Below are 22070 nucleotides of genomic sequence, written 5' to 3'. Positions count from 1 at the left end.
TACATCTATGGTTTCTGTTTACATTGATATAATGAACTTTCTTTGCAATTTTTTATTGATTATTTCACACCTCCAAGTTTTGCCTAATTATAATTCTCGTATTTCGTTTGTCAAACAAATCAACTTTCATTGTTAATCTCTTTCTCAGTTTCAACCATCTAAATATCACAGTGGATGCATAAGGATGAGTGTGTACAGCAATTATGTATTTATAATTTTGTTCAATAAATAATAATTACATTTTGAATAGATTACAAGATGGCTTTCAGACTGTAAGAAATCAACAATTTCTTCTTTTACTATATGTATCTGAGCATGAAGTGAAACAATTCAAATAATTATAACAACAAAAATAATCAATAACTGATAATATAATGTAAATGGAAAAAAAAGAACTACTCAGCAAGCGGCAGCAGGGACACACACAAAAGGATTTGGCTTTCACAAGCTTTCAGAGCCAGTGGCTCCTTTTCTGGCAGAAGAGTTGAAGAGGAAGGAAGAGAGGTGAAGGAAAAGGACTGGAGAGGTTTAGAGAAAGGGGTACAGTTTAGAAAAGTCACCCAGAACGCCAGGTCAGGGGAGACTTACCAGACAGGATGAGAAGGAAAGACTGATTGTTGGGGACTGCACTCGAATTAATGTAAATTGAGGCCAGGTGGGTGGCGAGAACCAAGGACACGTTGTTGTGCTAGTTCCCACCTGCAGAGTTCTAAGAAACTGGCGTCTGGGGGAAGAATTCAGATGGTGCATGTGATGAAACAGTCACCGAGGTCATGACTGTCATGTTGTACAGCATGCTCTACAACAGAATATTGTGTGTTGCCTGTATACACCCTCTACCTATGCCCATTTATCCTGACTGATAACTGCATGGAAGTCATGCCAATGTAAAAGGCTAAACAGTGCTTACATAACAGCTGGTATATGCCATGTTGTTTCACAGGTGTGTCTCCCTTTGATAGTACATGTTTTGCCAGTTAGAATGGTAGAATACGATGGTCCCAGGGGTAGGAGCCATAGGGTAGGGAGATGGGTGTAGAATGAGCACAGGGTCTGACGAGGATATTGTGGAGACTGGGAGGGCGACAAAAAGATATTCTAGGTGAGGTGGGCAAAATCTCAGCAAAAATCAGCACATAATATCCTGCTGCAGTTGTACAACATGACAGTCATGAACTCAGTGACTGTTTCACCACATGTACCATCTGTATTCTTCCCATAGACACCAGTTTCTTAGAACTCCACAAGTGGGAATTAGCACAACAACATGTCCTTGGTTCGCGCCACCCACCTGGCGGCCTTAATTTACATTAATTCCTTCCGTTCACAGTAACTACTACTTTCTTCACTCCATATCAGTTTTCTGCATCTTTCATTTTCTGACTTGGCTATTTTTCATCGTCCCTCCTTCCACCTCTGTTGCATCCAATGCACTTAGCTTCTCACTCTTATTAACATGTGCACGATGTTTTAGTAGCAATCTCTGTCTTGCATATTACCCTGTCTTCCACCTTAATCTCTTAGGTTTTCAAATCTCATCCAGTGCAGTCCTCAACAGTCAGTCTTTCCTTCTCATCCCGTCTAGTAAGTCCCCCTTGACCCGGGGTTCTGGGTGACTTTTCTAAACTGTACCTCTTTCCCTAAACCTCTGCAGTCCTTTTCCTTCACCCCTCTTCCTTCCCACTCAACTCTTCTGCTAGAAGAAGGAGACACTGGCTCTGAAAGCTTGTGAAAGCCAAATCCTTTTATGTATCTGTTCACCTGCCATAGCTTGGTGAGCAGTTTTTTTTATCTGTCCGTTTACATAATTCAAATTATATATTTCAGCTCATTTGAAGGTTTGACATGTAAAGAGATACTGATAAAAGAAATAAGATCTACTACACACATATCAAGTTACGCTCAGCATTTCCATCATGAAATGTTCATCTGATACAAGTCTGTACAGCAGAAACTCAGTAATACTTTTAACTGGTTTTCAGTTATTGTCATTTGGACTGCACCAGATTATCCAAGTGCTAATAAGAACAAACAATGGAAAATCCAGGATGGAATATAACAGTATCATGAAAATCATAGTTGCTACTCGCCATATAGTGGAGACACTGAGTCGCAAAACGGCACAACAAAAAGACTGTCAAAAAACTAGCTTTCAGAAAACAAGACCTTTGCCAAAATAATTAGACACACACACACACACACACACACACACGACCTAGTTAACAACCCGACAGTCTTTTTGTTGTGCCTTTCTGCAACTATATGATGCGTAGCAACTACCCTTTTCATCATACTAATAAGAACAAACTTATTTACAGAATGCTATCAGTCTGTACAAATGTATGAAAAAAAAACAGCATACCAAACAGTTTACTACTTACTTAAAGTGAGAAAATTCAACAAAAAAATTAATAAAATTGTGATATCTTACAATGGAAACTTAAGAGAGGTGTTCTTAGTGATGGCTGCTGTTTCTCATCCCTAATCTTCATTTTGCACAAAATGCAGGCTAAATTATATCACGCAGCAACCAGTCATAAATGACTGCTTATTAACACACAAAGAACAAATGTGTATACCAGCTGGTACTGAAAAGATTTCTATTACCTGAACTATACTGGGTATACTGTTGATATTGTGGATGGAAATTGTGAATTGCATCTGTCATTATGTCCTTTGGATTCATTGTTTCCTGAAAGAACAGGCAAAAATTTATTAATATGCAAACTATATCTAATGTGGAATAAGTAACAAAAAACAGTACACACACAGTGAACCACCACATCATGTCTTTAAATGGTAAATATACAGACAAGTAAAAGATGGAGGGTAAACTGCTGCAAAAATTGGAATTTTGGATGTGTTTAGGATAAAATAATCTAAAATCCTTGGTAGGACATTAACAACTGAATGAGTAAAGACAACCCAAACAGTCACTGTATAGGTTGTCTGGTTTGCTTATTTTGGGTGTTCAAAACCTAAAGTGTCCATAAGAGACAGATGTCATTAAAATATTTACAGATAAACGATTTTTTCTACAAAATATTAGTTAAAACTTACTCTCTCACATTCATATCCACTCAAGCACACAAAACCTAAAACTGCTAAAACAGTTTTAGTATTAAAATATACCATATGTATTTGACATTGCATCAGTCATTGGAGATGATCTGAAAGTTAAATTATTGTTTAAGAATACAAAGAAAGTCACATACTGATTATGTGTCAAATTATAATAAAAAGTGACAGGGAACATCAGCACATCAGAAGTCAAGCACTACTCAATTAAAATATACAACATGCTGTGCTGATATCCCAACATATTCTAACGTATGCTGCGACATCAGCACAACATGTAAGAGGCCTGTTCAAAATAATCTGGAATATTCGTAATTTCACACAAGCCACATATTGGAGCGAAATGCGGTTGGCATCCCTGCATGTGCCTGTGTTTAATGTGTAACTGCCAGAAGTTTCATTGTTGTACATCTGCTAAGTTATTGCTCAGCGCTGCTGTATTGCGTAGAATGTTGTGTTGCACAGTTTGCGAATTTCGAGATGGCAGAGTTAGAAGACCAACGTGGCTGCATTAAATTTTGTGTGAAACTGAAGAAAACCTTTACAGACACACACCCAGTGATGCAGGAAGTGTATGCTGATGAGTTCTTAAGCTGTACTCGGTGTTACAAGATTCATACAGTTTAAAAATCACCGTAAGGAAGTTAAAGATGACCTTCGTTCAAGACGCCCTCCGATGCCTACCGACAAAGCTCATGTCAGGAACATCAACAAAATTGTGCCTGCCAATCGAATACTGAATGTGTGAGAGAGTGCAGAAGAAGGTAACATTTCAGCTGGCTCACGTCACTAAATCCTGACATAGCGTCTTGGAATACACCATGTTGCTGCCAAGTTCGTCGCAAGGCTCACAGAGTCAAGACCAGAAAGACCTTTGCATCACAACCTGTGAAGAGCTTTTGGATTGTGCACATGAGAACAAGATGTTCCTTAAGAGAATCATAACTGGCGATGAGATGTGGGTCTATGGTTATGAGACCAAGGTTCAATCTTCACTATGGGTCGGGAAAGCTTCTCCAAGACCAAAAAAAGCTCTTCACGTCAGGTCACATGTCACAGCCATCCTGATAGTTTACTTTGAATTTGAAGGATTGGTTCATCATGAATTCATGCCATAGGGACAATCTGTTAATTGATGGTACTATCAGGACATATTGCGATGCCTGAGAGAAAATGCGTGAAGGAAATGGCCTGAAATGTGGTGAGACAATTCATGGCTCTTGCATCACTATTAAAGCACCAGCATATTCATCCCTGTTGGTGTGCGACTTCTGCTCAAAAAGCGAAATCACTGTACTGCCTCATCATCTGTACTCTCCAGACCTGGTCCCTGTGGACTTTTTTTAATTTCCAAAGTTAAAAACTCCATTGAAAGATGAAGATTTGCAACAATAGACGAGATAAAAGATAATTCACAGATGGCACTTCGCACAATCCAGCACAAGAGGGCTTCTAAGTGTGCTTCCGGAAGTGGACACAGCGTTGGGAGCGATTCATCTATTGAGGAAGGGAGTATTTCGAAGGCAACCATGTACAATAAGTAAAAGATAGCCATAGAAATATTTTGTGGACAAAGTTCCGGAATTTTTTGAACAGGCCTTGTATGCTTTAATTGTGTGGGATTTTATTTATGATATGCTTAGGTTCCCTGTCATTTTTATTACAATTTGACACAACAATCACTATGTGACTTTCAGTGTTGTAAAAAGCATGAACATTTAATAATGTTACAGTAACTGATAATAATAGTGTAAATCTCTCAAGACTGGTAATTAAAATATAAAGAATTATTAGTGATCTTGATAAACTTTAGCCTTCAAGAATAATATAAAATGTACAACTTCAATAGAAATTTAAAAACAAGACACAATACTAAACTAGAAAGTCACGAAATTGTGGTGTATTAACCTCTTACATCATTAACGGATGAGCCAGCCACTCTTGAGTATGCACTAAAATCTCATACCCAGTAGCTTAGTTACGTGAGGTGACACAAAGACAACACTCATACCACTTTCAGTGTCATTTAAAGTTGTGGACAGATCACCTGGTACCTGGCTGCTACCTTCTTCTCATGATGTAAAAGACAGTAACATTTTGGTATATTATTACCTTCATTCAACAAGGATTTAAATCTAGAAGGAACCATGTGTAATGTAGGTGTGTCGGTTTCAGTGCATTATGATAATCTCATCACATCTTAGTAGCTGGAAAGATGAGTGCCTTAGTCTTACAGTTGGTTTTATCAACCACAGATCATTGTCAGTCACGTCTAGCCACTCTACATCCCATACGCACGACAAATCTTTTCAACAGCAATCTCACAGCATGCAGAAGGATTACACGTTAAGTGACAAAGAGTAGCTTATATGCCTCCTTGATAGCAATATTCGCAGCTTAATTGTCACAGATTTCCAGATGCCCTAGTATGCGGCAGACTGACAATTTCCCTGCTTTTGTAAGAAGAAAATCAAGAGATTCTGGACGGTTTTACCTGCTTGGTACAAGTGTTGCATCTTTTGCAGTGCAATCAGGGAACCTGAACAGAAGACGAATTTTGTGATCACATCTCATCTTGCCCACAGTCTTCAAAATCTCTGAGTTCAGCATTGAATACATTGAAAGCACTGGGAAGTTGGATTTTCAGGACAATGCCGAGGGAAAAATGACTGAATAGCAAACAGCCTGTCTCTGCTTGGACCAATAAGTATACACCGCTTTAAAACCTCTGAGCTCATTTACAGTATAAACAATTTTAATCTCAAGTACACAACATGTTTTACTCTGTTAAAATTTATCCTGGGCGTCATCAATGATCACAGCTGAATTTCACTGCAACATTGTCTCAGTACATTAATATCTGTCATGTGTAAATCCATAATTTGCTCCTTTGCTCTTACTGCTCCATGGACACTATATAATTGCTCTAAGATTGCAGGTCTATCAATGACAGCAGGTATGGCAAATTATTGTGACAACAACCAAAGCTTGTATGTTTCTTTACAACAAGGAGCCTCAACACATATGTAACTGAAACTCTCCTCTTAAGTGAAAATAGCCTACATGTTAACAGTGTAAAGAGAAATCTTTTAATGCCACTGATCCACATATTTATTAAGCGTATATCTCTTATCTCTTCTTGCATGCCTCTTCTTGAGTAACTTTGTCATTTATTAAAATATCTCTCAACTTATAAACAAACAAGAACAAACAATTTTAAAAAATCCTTACCTTGAGACTGCTAGAGATGCTCTGCATAGTGACACTGCGCCCCCTGGAATCCGTTATGCAGCCCTGTACATATACTTGGTACGGAAATGCGTAGCGCAGAGCAACAGCAGCAAAGAACATTTCAATACAAATGAGGAAGTTTTGATATCCTGCAGAGACTGTGCCTGCACTTGCTTGTGATCCATTAGTGTTCACAATTGGATCAATAACTTCTGCCTTCTCCAAAACAGCCAAAAGGACACCTGTGCAGAAATAAAACAGTTCAATGTACATGAGATAGTGGGAATTAACTTTTCACATAGTGAGTAATCAATTTTTCAAAATACAGTGCAATGAGACAGAGAAAATATTTACTCATCAAGTGGTGGCAGGAGAACACACACTTAAGAGTTAAGCCAGTGGCTGCTCCTTCTGGCAGAAAGGTTGAAGGGGAAGGAAAAGGGATGAAGGAAAAGGACTGATGAGGTTCACAAAATGGGGAAAGTTTTGAAAAAGTAGCACAGAACCCCAGGTAAGGGAAGACTTGTGAGTTTGGAGCTTACAGGGCACAATGTCAAGGTCATCTGTGCTCAGGGGAAACTTGCTAGATGAGATGAGAAGGAAAGGCTGATTGATGGGGACTGCACTCTGGATGAGATTTGAAAACCTCACAATTTACAAGGTGAAAGATAGGGTAATAAGCAAGACAGAGTTTAATGGCAAAACATCATAAAATAGACAGTTCATAAAATAAAATAAAAATATAGAAAACTACAAGGGTATGAAGAAAGGAATAGTTACTGAAAGGAAAGATTGAAAGTGAAGACAGTAATATAAATTAGAGCTAGGTGGGTGGTGAGGACCAAAGACATGTAACACCAATTCCCACATGCGTAGTTCCAAGATACCGGTGTCAGGTACCGCTTGTGCTATCTGTATTCTCCCCCCTAACACCAGTTTCTCAGAGGAAAATGGCGATACGACATGTCCTTGCTTTTTGCCACCCACCTGGCCTTAAATTTATGTTAATTTCTTTGGTCTCAACCTTTCCTTTCATTTGGTAACTATTCCTTTCTTCAATGCCCTTTAATTTTCTGTATCTTATCTTCTGGTCTGTCTAAGACAGTTTCTCTTTCCTGTGCAAGTACTTGTATAGAAATTGGGTCTTTATGCAACTATGTGTAAACAAACTAGGACTTCTGGAAACTTGAGATACGTCTTAATCTGATCATGGTACAATAAAAAACAATTTACCAAAACTTTGTGAACAAAACAGAAAAGCTCAGTTTTTATCTGTAATAATCAATTTTAGCTGGATTAGGCCACCTGCAGATCTCATACTAAAATGTAGGACGACAGTTACTACTACCAGCAGCTGACACCTTGCCTAGCAATGATCCTCTTGTACTTTAGTTTTAGCCCTGAAGATGGTCTAATTCAGACAAAACTGATTATTACAGTAAATAAAAAAATGTGATTCAGACATTTTCAGTCTTAAAATATTAAAACAAGATCATATCCCACCTTTCTAAATACTACATTTGTTTATTGCATCAAAAACTGGAAAAAATATTGTGTGAAACCTACCTTTATGATCATTTTACAATTTTTAAAAATTATAAACAAGAAGGCCTCAAATATTAGGCTTGTACTTAAAATTGTGTTATTATGTATTACCCCCAAAATTCCAAGGCACCGGTGTTAGCAGGGACAATTATGAAACTCACCTTGCCAAAATGACAGAAAGATGACAGACTTCACCGTGCAGAACTTCAGCACAGGTTCAAAGGGAGTGAGCAGATCTTTTGTTGCAAAATAGAACAGGAAGAGCCCATACAATGCCAAACTGACAGAGAAATTGTAAATGATCGTGATGTACAAGTAACCACCATCAGGACTGAAAACAAATTTATAGAAACCTTCTAAGTATGATACATCATACACATAAAAGTAATAGCAATTTATTATGCACAAACAATCTAAACATCAGCATGAAATGTAACTGCGTATTGTCAACATATATTTCAGAAGTTGCATCCCAACCACCACACACACACACACACACACACACACACACACACACACAGTACTCCCTATGTTCTTGCTCTTGTTCTTATTCTCATAACCTTAGGTATTCAGTTTATTAATCACTCAAAGAGTATCAATATAAAAACCAAGAACTAATCCCAAGGAGGCTTTTGATATTTTGAGGAAAAGTACAGAGTAGTTTTTCCTTTGAGCTGTCAAATGATAGCCATTCATGAACATCAAAAATAAAAAAATAAAACTACACATTAAATGTGAAATTAGATACAGATGAAGAAACTATAAAACAACAATAATGTTTCCAAGGACATCACTTCACTAAAACTGTACTACACATTTAAAAGAAAGTTTAAGTCACTTCGAATGGAGAATTCTAAGGTGTGAACATAGCCGGAAATCAGACAATGTGATCTGAAGTGTGAGCATACTCTCATCAGTACGGCATTTACAGTAGCCACAGTGCTAAGTTTGTGCAGTACGCTTAGTTTATTTTATTATGTGCCTCTGTATGGAAATACAAAGCAACTGTGGTTTGCATCACACTGAAAAGCAGTCCAGGCTTCAGCCTGTGTGTGTGTGTGTGTGTGTGTGTGTGTGTGTGTGTGTGTGTGTGTGTGTGTGTGTGTGTGTGTCCGTCCTTCATTAACCACTGACAGACCACAATATTTATTATCCTTCAGAGTACCTAACAATTTATAGTAGACGGTGATAACTGCTCTCCTCCAGATTGCACTGTGATCTTATTACTACACCTGAAATGATGTTGATATTTTATGGTAGCAATATAGTTGTGAATGTATGTCCGTACGCTTGATAATGTGTTCCGTAAATAGATATGTCAGAGGACAGCAGTAAACGAAGTGCTTCACAAGCCAGGGAGGGGGATTATTTACCAAGTGTTTACATCTATATTCAAATGTGACTCAAAGTGATGCTCTTATTTTTGACATTTTTAAGGCCTAAGAATGAAATGCATGAGGACATGGTGTCCATAATTGTATATCTTATTTTAAACGGAAGTATCAATGCTGTAAAAACATTAGCAAAACTTGGTTTTGTGCCTCCTAGAAAACACCTAAATTGCAAGAAACCTCCAACACTGTTGGATAATTTTGGTAAGGATGTCTTGAACTTCATTATGTTTGAAGCATATAAAAAAGAAAAGCTGCCATCAACCTGAACATTCGACTGTACACTGCAGTGCTTTACTAGCCATAGTCCTTCTGGAGGTGGGGTATCTTTTTCCAACTTTTGAATTGATTTACACAGGCAGTATATGGTGACCTACCCTTTAAAGGTGGACCCTGAATCTTGGTGCAACTCTGCATTCTTTGCATTGACAAACATTGCAAGAAGTGAAAACTCATGGATAATCTTAGAACTGACCAGAGGTCATACTGGAGATCTTTGGAACCACAGCCTGTACTTGTAGTGATTTGAGAATTTCTGTGTAAATTCTAGAACCACTCAGTCTTCTATGGTCTCGAACACACAATATTCTAGATACGAGTGTGGGATGTTAAAATCCTATCTACCGAGCGCCACATGTCTGTGTGTGCAGGTTTAAAATCAGTCGTGAGAAGAAGGTAGATGTGGCGGTCGAATGGCACCAACAAGTACCTCTCGGACAATCCATAGATGTGTTGGTGCGTGTGTAAGAAAGAACCACTACATCTACATCTGCTCACTTACACAACGAAACTTCCACACAGGGTGAGCGTGAAACAAAACTTCATTGCTTTAGTGCCAAGTGATACATACTGTTGAGTGAACTTTTATTGTGTAATTGTAGTATTTAAAGTTAGCTTTAAATGCATACTAGGGTTACAGCATATAAAAGCTTGGACAATGTACAACAAATTGAGGACACTCAAGAACCAGCTATGGCTATGAAAGTGAGTAAAGAAGTGCCAGACTATGCTGAGTTGATGAATTTAATTAAAGCTTAGAGTCTGCAATCAAATGCTCAGAATGAGACTCTAAGGAAAGAATTAGGCTTGGTAAATTCTCAATTAAATACCCAGGTTGAAACCTTAAAAGCTGAAAGTGGGACTTTAAGTTTGAATCCAAACTAAATGAAAAGTTAGGATCTTTTGAAAATATGAGCAATGTTAAGTTTAATGACGTAAAACAGGGGAAGAATGCTTTGAAAGAGAGTGTAGATAAGAATAATGAATAAATATTGATTATTCAATCACAAATTACAGGTGTCAGTACACGAGTAGATAACTTAGAAAGAAATTTAAAAGAGAAAATAATGAACCCTGATATCATAAATATAAGTAGTTTGGAGGAACAATTTGAAGAAATTATAGATCAAAAAGTTACCGAGAGAATAACCTTCGGAAATGTACCGCCTATTCTGTCTTCCGAACTTAGTGATACCAGGAAGGGTATAGATGACTTGTGGAGAGAATTCAAGCTTATTCAAGACAAAGTAGAAAAAAAACGTAACTTCACCTAATGTGGTATTAATTAGCGAAGCTGTGACTGATTTACAATTGGGAGGGGGGGGGGGGGGGGGGCTAATTCAGGGTTATCTAGACAATTTCCTAAATTTAAGCCAGATGGAGATGTACATCCGACCCATTTCTTAAAAAAAATTGGGAAGATTCTAAGAAAATCGAATTTGCTGTGGAGTATCTTCTAGAGGAAGCCTCAGAATAGAGTACAGTAAATATTGAGAATTTTTCCTCTTGGGAAGACTTTAAAAAGAAATTTAAAGAAAGTTACTGGTCTGCCAGTCCACAAGAAAAGTTAATATCAGATCCATGGGACCCGGGCGGAGTTATCTATCCCCAGGGACGTTAACATTCTGAGTTAACGGGCGGAGTGACGACCGTCAGATCCCGAGTTGTTTTTGGTGTTTCTTCCAAAATAGTCTTCCTGCACCAAATTCCTTTAAAATCTTAAACTATCCTGTCATCTATCCTTTAAAATCTAGAACTATCTTATAATCTTATTGCTTAAAAAATCATATATGACCATAAAATAGAGAACAAATTAAGAGAATCACAGAAATAAAGCAATATCTAGACGAAATAAATTAAATAGAGTATTATATTTATGGATAATGTAATATGATGTGACTTGTTAAACAACTGTGATATCATAGTGTACAGATTTTCTATTTTGTATCAAGTATTTTATACTTTTAGGAGATGTGATATGGATGGGAGGGTTTGCATTAATTTTGAAAGGGGTGGGTATTGTAGATATGAGCATGATTTACACGAACACATGAATCACGACTAACACAAAACACACAGCACACCTTTCAAACAACCCTCACAAACAAGTTTGCCTGATTCTTCTTCATTTGCCGTTTCCATAGGATTGCTAGGACTTCCTTCGAGGACCTAAAAGGGTAAAGGTGGGACAAATCCATTCTGCAGAAGACGATTTAAAACCAAACCTCCTACAGCGTCTCACTCAAGTACCTAAGAGGTAGGGAACCTGGGGAAAGGCAGTGGGAACAGTTTCCTGTCTTTGGGGCTATCTTCTTTCTCTTCTTCGATCCTAGCAACCACATCTATTTTTTCCTTCTTACTTCTCATTTTGAGGACCTGTCTATCTTTTCCCTCTTTCCATATTCACAAACTTCTATTGTTGAAGTCCTTCCTTATTTCCGTGGTTACTAACAATTTAAATCTTATCTTTAGATAAAAAGGCCGAAGAATCAGACTACTCGAACACACACACACACACACACACACACACACACACACACACACACACACACACACACACGCACACACAAAAATACACTTTGACGCAAACATTAAATTATATAAGACAAAGCCTGTCACGATGTGAGAGCTGCCAGGTGTTGTACGGGAAAAGGTGTGTACATAGGGAATTATGCACACATATATGGGGAGTTATGACGGTTCTCCATTGAATATACATAAGGAGATGTGTCCATACATAATGAACAACTATAAAATAGTAATGAGTAATGGATAAATAAGAAAAAGGCGTGAGCAACATCAGTGCACTAAAGACTCTGATTAATTGAAGGATAGTGGGATGTAAGTAGTATATATAGACATAATATCTGAAAGTATAGAAGTTGATAAGTACAGGAGGCCTCTTGGGAGTAAATGATGTATTATAGAATAAATGTGAAGCTTAAGATAAATAAAATAGAAAGAAACATTCCACATGGGAAAAATATATTGAAAACAAAGATTCCATGACTTACCAAACGGGAAAGCGCTGGTAGATAGGCACAATAAAAAAACACACAAACACACACACACAAAATTTCAAGCTTTTGCAACCCACGGTTGCTTCTTCAGGAAAGAGGGAAGGAGAGGGAAAGATGAAAGGATGTGGGTTTTAAGGGAGAGGGTAAGGAGTCATTCCAATCCCGGGAGCGGAAAGACTTACCTTAGGGGGAAAAAAGGACAGGTATACACTCGCACACACACACATATCCATCCACACATATACAGACACAAGCAGACATATTTAAAGGCAAAGAGTTTGGGCAGAGATGTCAGTCGAGGCGGAAGTGCTGACGTCTCTGCCCAAACTCTTTGCCTTTAAATATGTCTGCTTGTGTCTGTATATGTGTGGATGGATATGTGTGTGTGTGCGCGAGTGTATACCTGTCCTTTTTTCCCCCTAAGGTAAGTCTTTCCGCTCCCGGAATTGGAATGACTCCTTACCCTCTCCCTTAAAACCCACATCCTTTCATCTTTCCCTCTCCTTCCCTCTTTCCTGACGAAGCAACCGTGGGTTGCAAAAGCTTGAAATTTTGTGTGTGTGTTTGTGTGTTTTTTTATCGTGCCTATCTACCAGCGCTTTCCCGTTTGGTAAGTCATGGAATCTTTGTTTTTAATATATGAAGCTTAAGATAGATTGATATCTTTACCAGAAAATAATTATGTTATACATAGAAATGTATACTAGGGTAATGAATTGTGAGGTCTACTCAGAAAGGATGAGGGGGGCGTACCCGGCATTCACTAAGTATAAAGTGCAGTCATACCTACGTGGAGATAGGATAGGGTGTCCATTTGTCCCGTTTTTCCTGGGACAGTCCCGTTTTTTACCAAAATGTCCCGCTGTCCCGAAAGTTTTTTTGGGGATGCTCAAATGTCCCGTTTTTTATGATTCCGCTTGGCTAGAGTATTTTACGTTACTGGTTGTTTGGCTTGCTACTAACTGCGCTAGGAAGCGTGTGATGACTTTCAGCATACCCCGTACATGTACCGAACTGTCAAAAATTGCAAGGAATTTTAAACGCACTATAGGTTACGAATAACAACGAAGATTCTTCTCTTCTAAATCGATCCACTGAATCCGTCCTTTCAGTCCTGAGATACTCTGTACCACTGATACTTGCTCTCTGGCTTTTGTCACCACACTGTTAATGTTTTGCACGGTGCAATCACTGTTTCATTATGCCAAAACGAAAGTGTAATTTTAACAGCAATACAAAAAGCGAGTTTCCTTTTATCACTGATAGTGGAGAAACTGTAGGATGTACCTTGTACAGATAAAAATTTGCTATTGGTCATGGTGGAAGGTCTGATATTGTGAATCACATTAAGACGAAGAAACATAGCATGAGTGATCAAACGAAAAGAGCAAATAAATGCGTAGTCTCTACTATGTAAACTTAAAATCAGTAACAGAAATGGATAGGCAGTTGGCAGCACAAGAAGCTACATTTGCATACCACAGTGCAATGCATAACTATAGCTTTAAGTCAATGGACTGTACTACAGCAGTTGTGAATTTAGGATTGAAAAGTTTTTTTTAACATGTGGACACACAAAATGTAATGCAATCATTTCAAATGTTATTGCACCTATGCAGCTCAGCAGGTTTTAAATGACCTGAAAAGTGCTCGATTCATTTCTGTAATGATTGATACATCGAATCATCTGGATTTATAGTTGGTTCCTATCTTATCAGGTATTTTCACCCTGAAAATGACATCACGGTGAAAGTGTTCGAATTGGTTAATTTAGCTGGACAAACTTCAGATTCACTCCAGAATTATGTGCTGGAGGTTTTAAAGAAATATGATATTGAGCGAAAGGTGATTGCAGTTTCTGCAGACAACACTAACACCAATTTTGGTGGTAAGCAGAGGAAAGGAGAAAACAATTTGTTCTATAAACTGCAACAGAACCCAGTGAATAATATAGTAGGTGTTGGCTGTCCAGCACATGTGGTGCACAATTCCTTACAAACTGGCTCAGATTGCCTACCCATCGACTGCCAACTAATTGTAAACAAAATCTACCAGCATTTCCACATATATACAGTAAGGGTTGAATCTCTGAAGTCATTCTGTAAGTTTACTGAAACTGAATACAAAACTGTACTTGGGCACAGCAAGAGAAGGTGGCTATCTCTGCTACCAGCATTGGAAAGAATTGTAGAGATAGTTCCCGCTTTGAAATCATATTTCATTTCCCTTGATAAGTGTACTGTTATACTTAAACAATTCTTTGATAACCCTGTGTCTATTGTTCTTCTACATTTTCTTGTTAGCCAGCTAAAACCTTTCTCTACAACAATTAAATGTATTGAGAAACAAGAAATCACAATAGTGGAAATTTATCAAGAAATAAACAAATTATTTGGAAAATTACAATGTAGAAAATCTGAAAGATTTCTCACATCCTTTGTACACGAGACTCTAAGAAAGCTGGAAGAAGAGGGTGAAATTACTGTAGAACTATTTCATATTTATGCTGACATCTTCTATGACTCTTGCAGTGAGTATATTATAAAATGGTGTTTACCATTTCTCACACCTTTTAAAGCATTTGACTGGGTTAATACTGAAAAGGAGCAGCTACATCAGGACTGTTGTGTTTTTGTTAAAAGTATTGTACCAAATTTTCCTGTTGATGAAGACGAACTGTTCGATGAATTTTCATGTGGACAGAACTTCATAAAAAGTGAACAAGGAGACAAAGAAAGTGTTAGTGCAACGTGGTGTAAAATATTTGCTTATTTCAAAAGTAAAAACATTAACATGAAAAACATGATTCATTTGGTGGAGTTTTGTCTGATAATTCCTGGGTCAAATGCTGCTGTGGAACATGTGTTTTTGTTAGTGAAGTCTTTGTGGTCAGATGAAAAAAACAGAATGAAAGTTGAAACAGTGAGGGCCTTGCTCATTGTCAAAACACACTATAACAGTGTATCGTGTACTGACTTTTATGATACAATTTCAAATGAAAATGCACTTCTTGATAAAGTACATAAAAGTGAAAAGTACGGTGATAGTGTGGCAGAATAATTGTAAAAAGTGATTTGGGATCATCTGAGTGCACGTTGTAAAGGAAAACTTGTATGTGTATTAAATTTAGTCAATACAATATTTACGTCCCCTTTTTTTTCTTCATTGTCCCACGGTTTTCCCTAATTTACACTCCTGGAAATTGAAATAAGAACACCGTGAATTCATTGTCCCAGGAAGGGGAAACTTTATTGACACATTCCTGGGGTCAGATACATCACATGATCACACTGACAGAACCACAGGCACATAGACACAGGCAACAGAGCATGCACAATGTCGGCACTAGTACAGTGTATATCCACCTTTCGCAGCAATGCAGGCTGCTATTCTCCCATGGAGACGATCGTAGAGATGCTGGATGTAGTCCTGTGGAACGGCTTGCCATGCCATTTCCACCTGGCGCCTCAGTTGGACCAGCGTTCGTGCTGGACGTGCAGACCGCGTGAGACGACGCTTCATCCAGTCCCAAACATGCTCAATGGGGGACAGATCCGGATATCTTGCTGGCCAGGGTAGTTGACTTACACCTTCTAGAGCACGTTGGGTGGCACGGGATACATGCGGACGTGCATTGTCCTGTTGGAACAGCAAGTTCCCTTGCCGGTCTAGGAATGGTAGAACGATGGGTTCGATGACGGTCTGGATGTACCGTGCACTATTCAGTGTCCCCTCGACGATCACCAGTGGTGTACGGCCAGTGTAGGAGATCGCTCCCCACACCATGATGCCGGGTGTTGGCCCTGTGTTCCTCGGTCGTATGCAGTCCTGATTGTGGCGCTCACCTGCACGGCGCCAAACACGCATACGACCATCATTGGCACCAAGGCAGAAGCGACTCTCATCGCTGAAGACGACACGTCTCCATTCGTCCCTCCATTCACGCCTGTCGCGACACCACTAGAGGCGGGCTGCACGATGTTGGGGCGTGAGCGGAAGACGGCCTAACGGTGTGCGGGACCGTAGCCCAGCTTCATGGAGACGGTTGCGAATGGTCCTCGCCGATACCCCAGGAGCAACAGTGTCCCTAATTTGCTGGCAAGTGGCGGTGCGGTCCCCTACGGCACTGCGTAGGATCCTACGGTCTTGGCGTGCATCCGTGCGTCGCTGCGGTTCGGTCCCAGGTCGACGGGCACGTGCACCTTCCGCCGACCACTGGCGACAACATCGATGTACTGTGGAGACCTCACGCCCCACGTGTTGAGCAATTCGGCGGTACGTCCACCCGGCCTCCCGCATGCCCACTATACGCCCTCGCTCAAAGTCCGTCAACTGCACATACGGTTCACGTCCACGCTGTCGCGGCATGCTACCAGTGTTAAAGACTGCGATGGAGCTCCGTATGCCACGGCAAACTGGCTGACACTGACGGCGGCGGTGCACAAATGCTGCGCAGCTAGCGCCATTCGACGACCAACACCGCGGTTCCTGGTGTGTCCGCTGTGCCGTGCGTGTGATCATTGCTTGTACAGCCCTCTCGCAGTGTCCGGAGCAAGTATGGTGGGTCTGACACACCGGTGTCAATGTGTTCTTTTTTCCATTTCCAGGAGTGTATTTTAAATGTCCACTTTTTCAATGAAACTGAAATGGACACCCTAAGATAGGACAACCTGTGGCCTAAAAAATAGGAATGTTTTAAGAAGCAGCATACCTACCAGAATGGAAAGAGGAAGTGTTCTCATAAGGTCAACCCACAAGAAAGGAATAGTTGTTGATAGTAGGAGAAGGGGACAGTAGCATGACAGAAGTCACAAATTTTATAGGAATTATTCTGGAAAGTATAAATTCTATGAACGACTAGCATTACTATGTTTTGTAGAAATAAATGAGTGTCAAAAGAACACTTATTTCGGCCCAAGTTCCTGCAAGCTACAACTAATGAAAATAGTACATACTAGAAAAAGGTAGTACAAAAAGATAAGAAGAGAAAATAGAATACTCGTGTGTCATAAACATCAAGGTTTCGATTGAAAAAGAAAATAAAGGGAAAAATAAAGTCCTCACAATTCCTAAATATTAGTAAAGCTGACTAAAACCTCGAGTGTATGCTCATGTCATATGAAAAATTGTTCACGAAAGAACAATGAATTGTTACTGAAAGAAGAGAAATGTATATAAACTTATGTAAAAAAAAATGTATATTGTTAAGATATGAAATGTTATTATAAGTGATATTACTTGCATAATGATTATGTATAAAAATAAAATATCGCGTGTTCGATCTGAGGGGAGGCGGGGGAGGGGGGGGGGTGTTTATATGCAGTGATTCGAGAATTTCTGTGTAAATTCTAGAACCACTCAGCCTTCTACAGTCCTGAACACACGATATTCTAGATACAAGTATGGGACGGTAAAATCCTACCTACTGTGCGTCACATGTCTGTGTGTGCAGGTTTAAAATCAGTTGCAGGAAGAAGGTAGATGCGGCAGTTGAACGGCACAGACATGTACCTGCCAGACAATCCATAGATGTGCTAGTGTGTGTGTGTGTGTGTGTGTGTGTGTGTGTGTGTGTAAAGAAGAACCACAGAGTTTATATGCAACTCTGTGTATATTGTGTCACTGACTATTGTCATGTGAAACAAGAACAATTGAAAAAAGTACTCTTATAGACTCTTAATCCAGCGTTGGTAAAGACAAGACCTATTGTACGATTCATCTAAAGTGGGGGAGGGGGGGGGGGGAGAGGAGAGGAGAGAGAGGGGGAGGGGGAGAGGAGAGGAGAGGAGAGGAGAGGAGAGGAGAGGAGAGGAGAGGAGAGGAGAGAGAGAGAGACCAGAAATGTGCATGCATTTCAGTACTCTGAGGACACACAGTGCATAGATTTGAAAGACATTTAAGCTGTATCTTTCATTATTAATGTGTTCAACTTTTTTCTTCTAGGGAATATAAGCATGCAACAATAATTTACGAGTGGTTAATAATGAATACCCTTGGTACATATGGTGCGTTGCTTTCATTATTATGTTATCTGATCATGTATCTAGCATTTTGTTGTAATTGATTGATCATATAATTCGAAGCAGGGATCTTAAACATCTATGTCAATCAGCTCCCTGCTTTGAATTATATGATCAATCAATTACAACAAAATGCTAGATACATGATCAGATAACATAATAATGAAAGCAACGCACCATATGTACCAAGGGTATTCATTATTACCCACTCGTAAATTATTGTTGCATGCTTATATTCCCAAGAAGAAAAAAGTTGAACACATTAATAATGAAAGATATAGCTTAAATGTCTTTCAAATCTATGCACTGTGTGTCCCCAGAGTACTGAAATGCATGCGCATTTCTGGTCTCTCTCTCTCTCTCTCTCTCTCTCCCCTCTCCCCCCCCCTCTCCCTCTCCCCCCCTCTCCCTCTCCCCCCCTCCCCCCCCCCCCCAACCTCCCACCTCCCACCGGTACAGGTGGATACATGGCTTAATAAACATATAAACATGACTGTACTTTAGGTGAATCGTACAATAGGTATTGTCTCTACCAACGCTTGATTTTTTTTTTTTTTTTTTTTTTTTTTTGCAATGCTAAGAATTTTAAGAAACATTAGCTTTAAATATGTTGAAATTAATTATGGTTTAAAATTTTTAATATTTATGAAAAAGACAAGCGAAAGAAGGGGAGTCAGTGGTTTAACAGTGTAATACCTCAATCAATCATAGGTCAACCAGAATCGCTCAAGGAAAACATCATGGAGAATGAAAGTTGGTACTATCAGTTCTAAATTTCCAACAAGAAAAGGTTCTTGGATAATTGTTATGCATGTTTCTGCCGGTTCAATTCCTGGGAGCAAACTTTCATTTATATGCAAGAAAAACAGCAGTGTATCACATTGAAAGAAATGTTATCACTTTGAAGAGGTTGTTTACTGTACAATTCTTATCATGCCTAATTCCAAACTAAGATATTGTAATGGGCAGGGACAATACTACCTATCATTCAGCTGTTACAGAGAAAACACCAAGTGCAAACCGATATTATGATCTGTCTTAAAAATGAAAACATTCTGCATACAGCAAGCCAGACATGCTAAATTCCTGTAGCTTGTTAATTTAAACAGATATTGTGAATAAACTTACAAATTTGACTTCCTTGTAAGTGAACACGGCCACACAGCTTTTCAATTACCATCACACCACTGTCAGTATAGCAAGGATACACAGGATTGATGATATGGGGGCAGCATTGGGGAGAACAGAGTGAGAGGGAGAGGGGTATTCACAGAGATGAGGAGGGGTGGAGGGTGGGATCAGAGCAATGGGAAAAGTGAAATACGTAGAGCTGGAATATACTGAAAAGAGAGAAAAATTTCAAAGTGCAGTGGGAAATATTTCTAACACTACTTCCTTACAAACATACCTCCAATCACCATCATGGTAATGGCCAAAAGACTGTAGGAAAATTATAACAAAAGCCATAAGGGGTTTGACGAGACAGAACTGTAATGTTGCTTGCTTACAGAACCTTAGAAACCCAATAGTATATGTCTTGCCTACCAAACAGCATGTCCCATACAAACAGCTTGATCTGCAAATAAAAAGGAAACATTACACATAATATAAAAATTTCAGTTAGCTATGCAAAATAAATTCATCTACCAGTCAACAATACTTCAAATGCAATCTATTATTGCATTTTTTTCACAAAGATTACCAGTTTCATTCTTTACTAAAGATCTTCAAATCTGTTCACATAGATAATGAACATGCCAAGTTTGACCTCACTTAATTTATCTGAAACACATGTGATAAGTAGAACACTGTATATAATACCTATCATAGCTGCAGAGCAACCATTTGGTTTCATTTTCTGAGGGACACTGCATACAATAGTCAAAACTGACTGACTGCTCTGCTATTTTGATTGATAGCTCATACTCTGATTTATATATCATGTGTGTGTTAAATAAGGGTACAATCAAATTTGGCACGTACTTTTTTATTTACGTTAACAGATCTGATGATTTTCAATACAACAGGACACCAGTGATCATAGGGAAAATAAGAGTGTTAATAGACTGCGCTTAAAGATGTTATAATGATTCAGTTGTGGATTTTCTCAATTTGATGTGTCAAAGATTCAAATTTACTTTCAAAGTTATACAAAGTTTACATACAACACTGAGACGATGGGAGAGGCGGCTATTCATGGAGGTGTGGAAGGTGGAACCAAATAGATGTTTTAAACTGTACTTACAATCTGTGTTTACATTGCAAATCTTTAATATATAAAATTGGTAACAAATTTTACTGTCTGGTTTCATTACTTAATCTCCCCCAATTCAAATCCAAGTTTCACTTAAGGTTTTGTTCTCGAGTAATGAGATCATATACACTGAGGTGACAAAAGTCATGGGATACCTCCTAATATCGTGTCGTAGCTCCTTTTGCCCAACATAGCACAGCAGCTTGATATGGCATGGACTCACCAAGTCCTTGGAAGCTCCCTGCAGAAACACTGAGCCATGCTACCTCTACTGCCACCCATAATTGTTAAAGTGTTGCCAGTGCAGGATTTTGTGCACAAATCGACCTCTTGATTATATCATACAAATGTTCAATGGGATTCATGCCAGCAATCTGGGTGGTCAAATCATTTGCACAAATTGTTCAGAATTCTCTGACATGGCACTCTGTCATATATAAAAATTTCATCGTCATTCGGAAACATGAAGTACATCAATGACTGCAAATGGTTTCCAAGTAGCCAAACATAACCATTTTCAGTCAACGATTGTTCAGTTGGACCAGAGGATCCAGTTCATTCCATGTAAACACCGCGGACACCATTACGGAATCACCACCATCTTGCACAATGCCTTGTTGAATACTTGGGTGCATGGCTTCATGTGGTCTGTGCCACACTCGCACTCTACCATCAGCTATGAAATTGGAACCCATCTGACCATGCCACAGTTTTCCAGTTGTCTGAGAGTCCAACTGATATGATCACAAGCCAAGGAGAGGCACTGCAGGTGACATTCTGCTGTTATAAAAGGCATTTGCATCGGTTGTCTGTTGCCATAGCTTATTAATGCCAAATTTGCTGCACTGTCCTAACGTAATGTTTGTCACATGTCCCACATTGATTTCTGCAGTTATTGCAAGCAGTGTTGTTTGTCTGTTAGCATTGACAACTCTATGCAAACGCCGTTTCTCTTGGTTGTTAAGTGAAGGCCATCTCTTGGTTGTTCAGTGAAGGCCGTCGGCCAATGCGTTGTCCGTTATGAGAGGTAATGCCCAAAATTTGGTATTCTCAGCACACTCTTGACACTGTGGCTCTCAGAATAGTGATTTGCCTAACTATTTCTGAAATGGAATGTCTTATGCACCTGGCTGGCTTCAACTACTATTCCACGTTCCAAGGCTATTAATTCCCGCTGAGTTGCCATAATCACGTAAGAAACCTTTTCACATGAATCACATGAGATATATAACAGCTCTGCCAAAACACTGTC

The 22070-nt window shown here is 39.1% G+C and overlaps 1 protein-coding gene across 3 annotated transcripts in view; it reads right to left on the bottom strand.

Annotated features, from left to right (window-relative positions):
• Nucleotides 1-22070, bottom strand: part of LOC126473294 (transmembrane protein 184B) — a 133538-nt gene that overhangs the window by 56010 nt on the left and 55458 nt on the right. For all 3 annotated transcript variants that reach the window (XM_050100260.1, XM_050100259.1, XM_050100261.1), the window contains 4 exons: nt 19973-20140; nt 8016-8185; nt 6310-6551; nt 2608-2692 (listed from right to left, as the gene is read on the bottom strand). In XM_050100260.1, the coding sequence (XP_049956217.1) occupies nt 2608-2692; nt 6310-6551; nt 8016-8185; nt 19973-20140 (665 nt within the window). The remainder of the gene's footprint in view (nt 1-2607; nt 2693-6309; nt 6552-8015; nt 8186-19972; nt 20141-22070) is intronic.

This window comes from Schistocerca serialis, chromosome 4 (assembly GCF_023864345.2).
Source record: "Schistocerca serialis cubense isolate TAMUIC-IGC-003099 chromosome 4, iqSchSeri2.2, whole genome shotgun sequence".
NCBI lineage: Eukaryota > Metazoa > Arthropoda > Insecta > Orthoptera > Acrididae > Schistocerca > Schistocerca serialis.
Note: the sequence above shows the minus strand (reverse complement) of the source record. Positions and strands in the feature narration are given on the sequence as shown.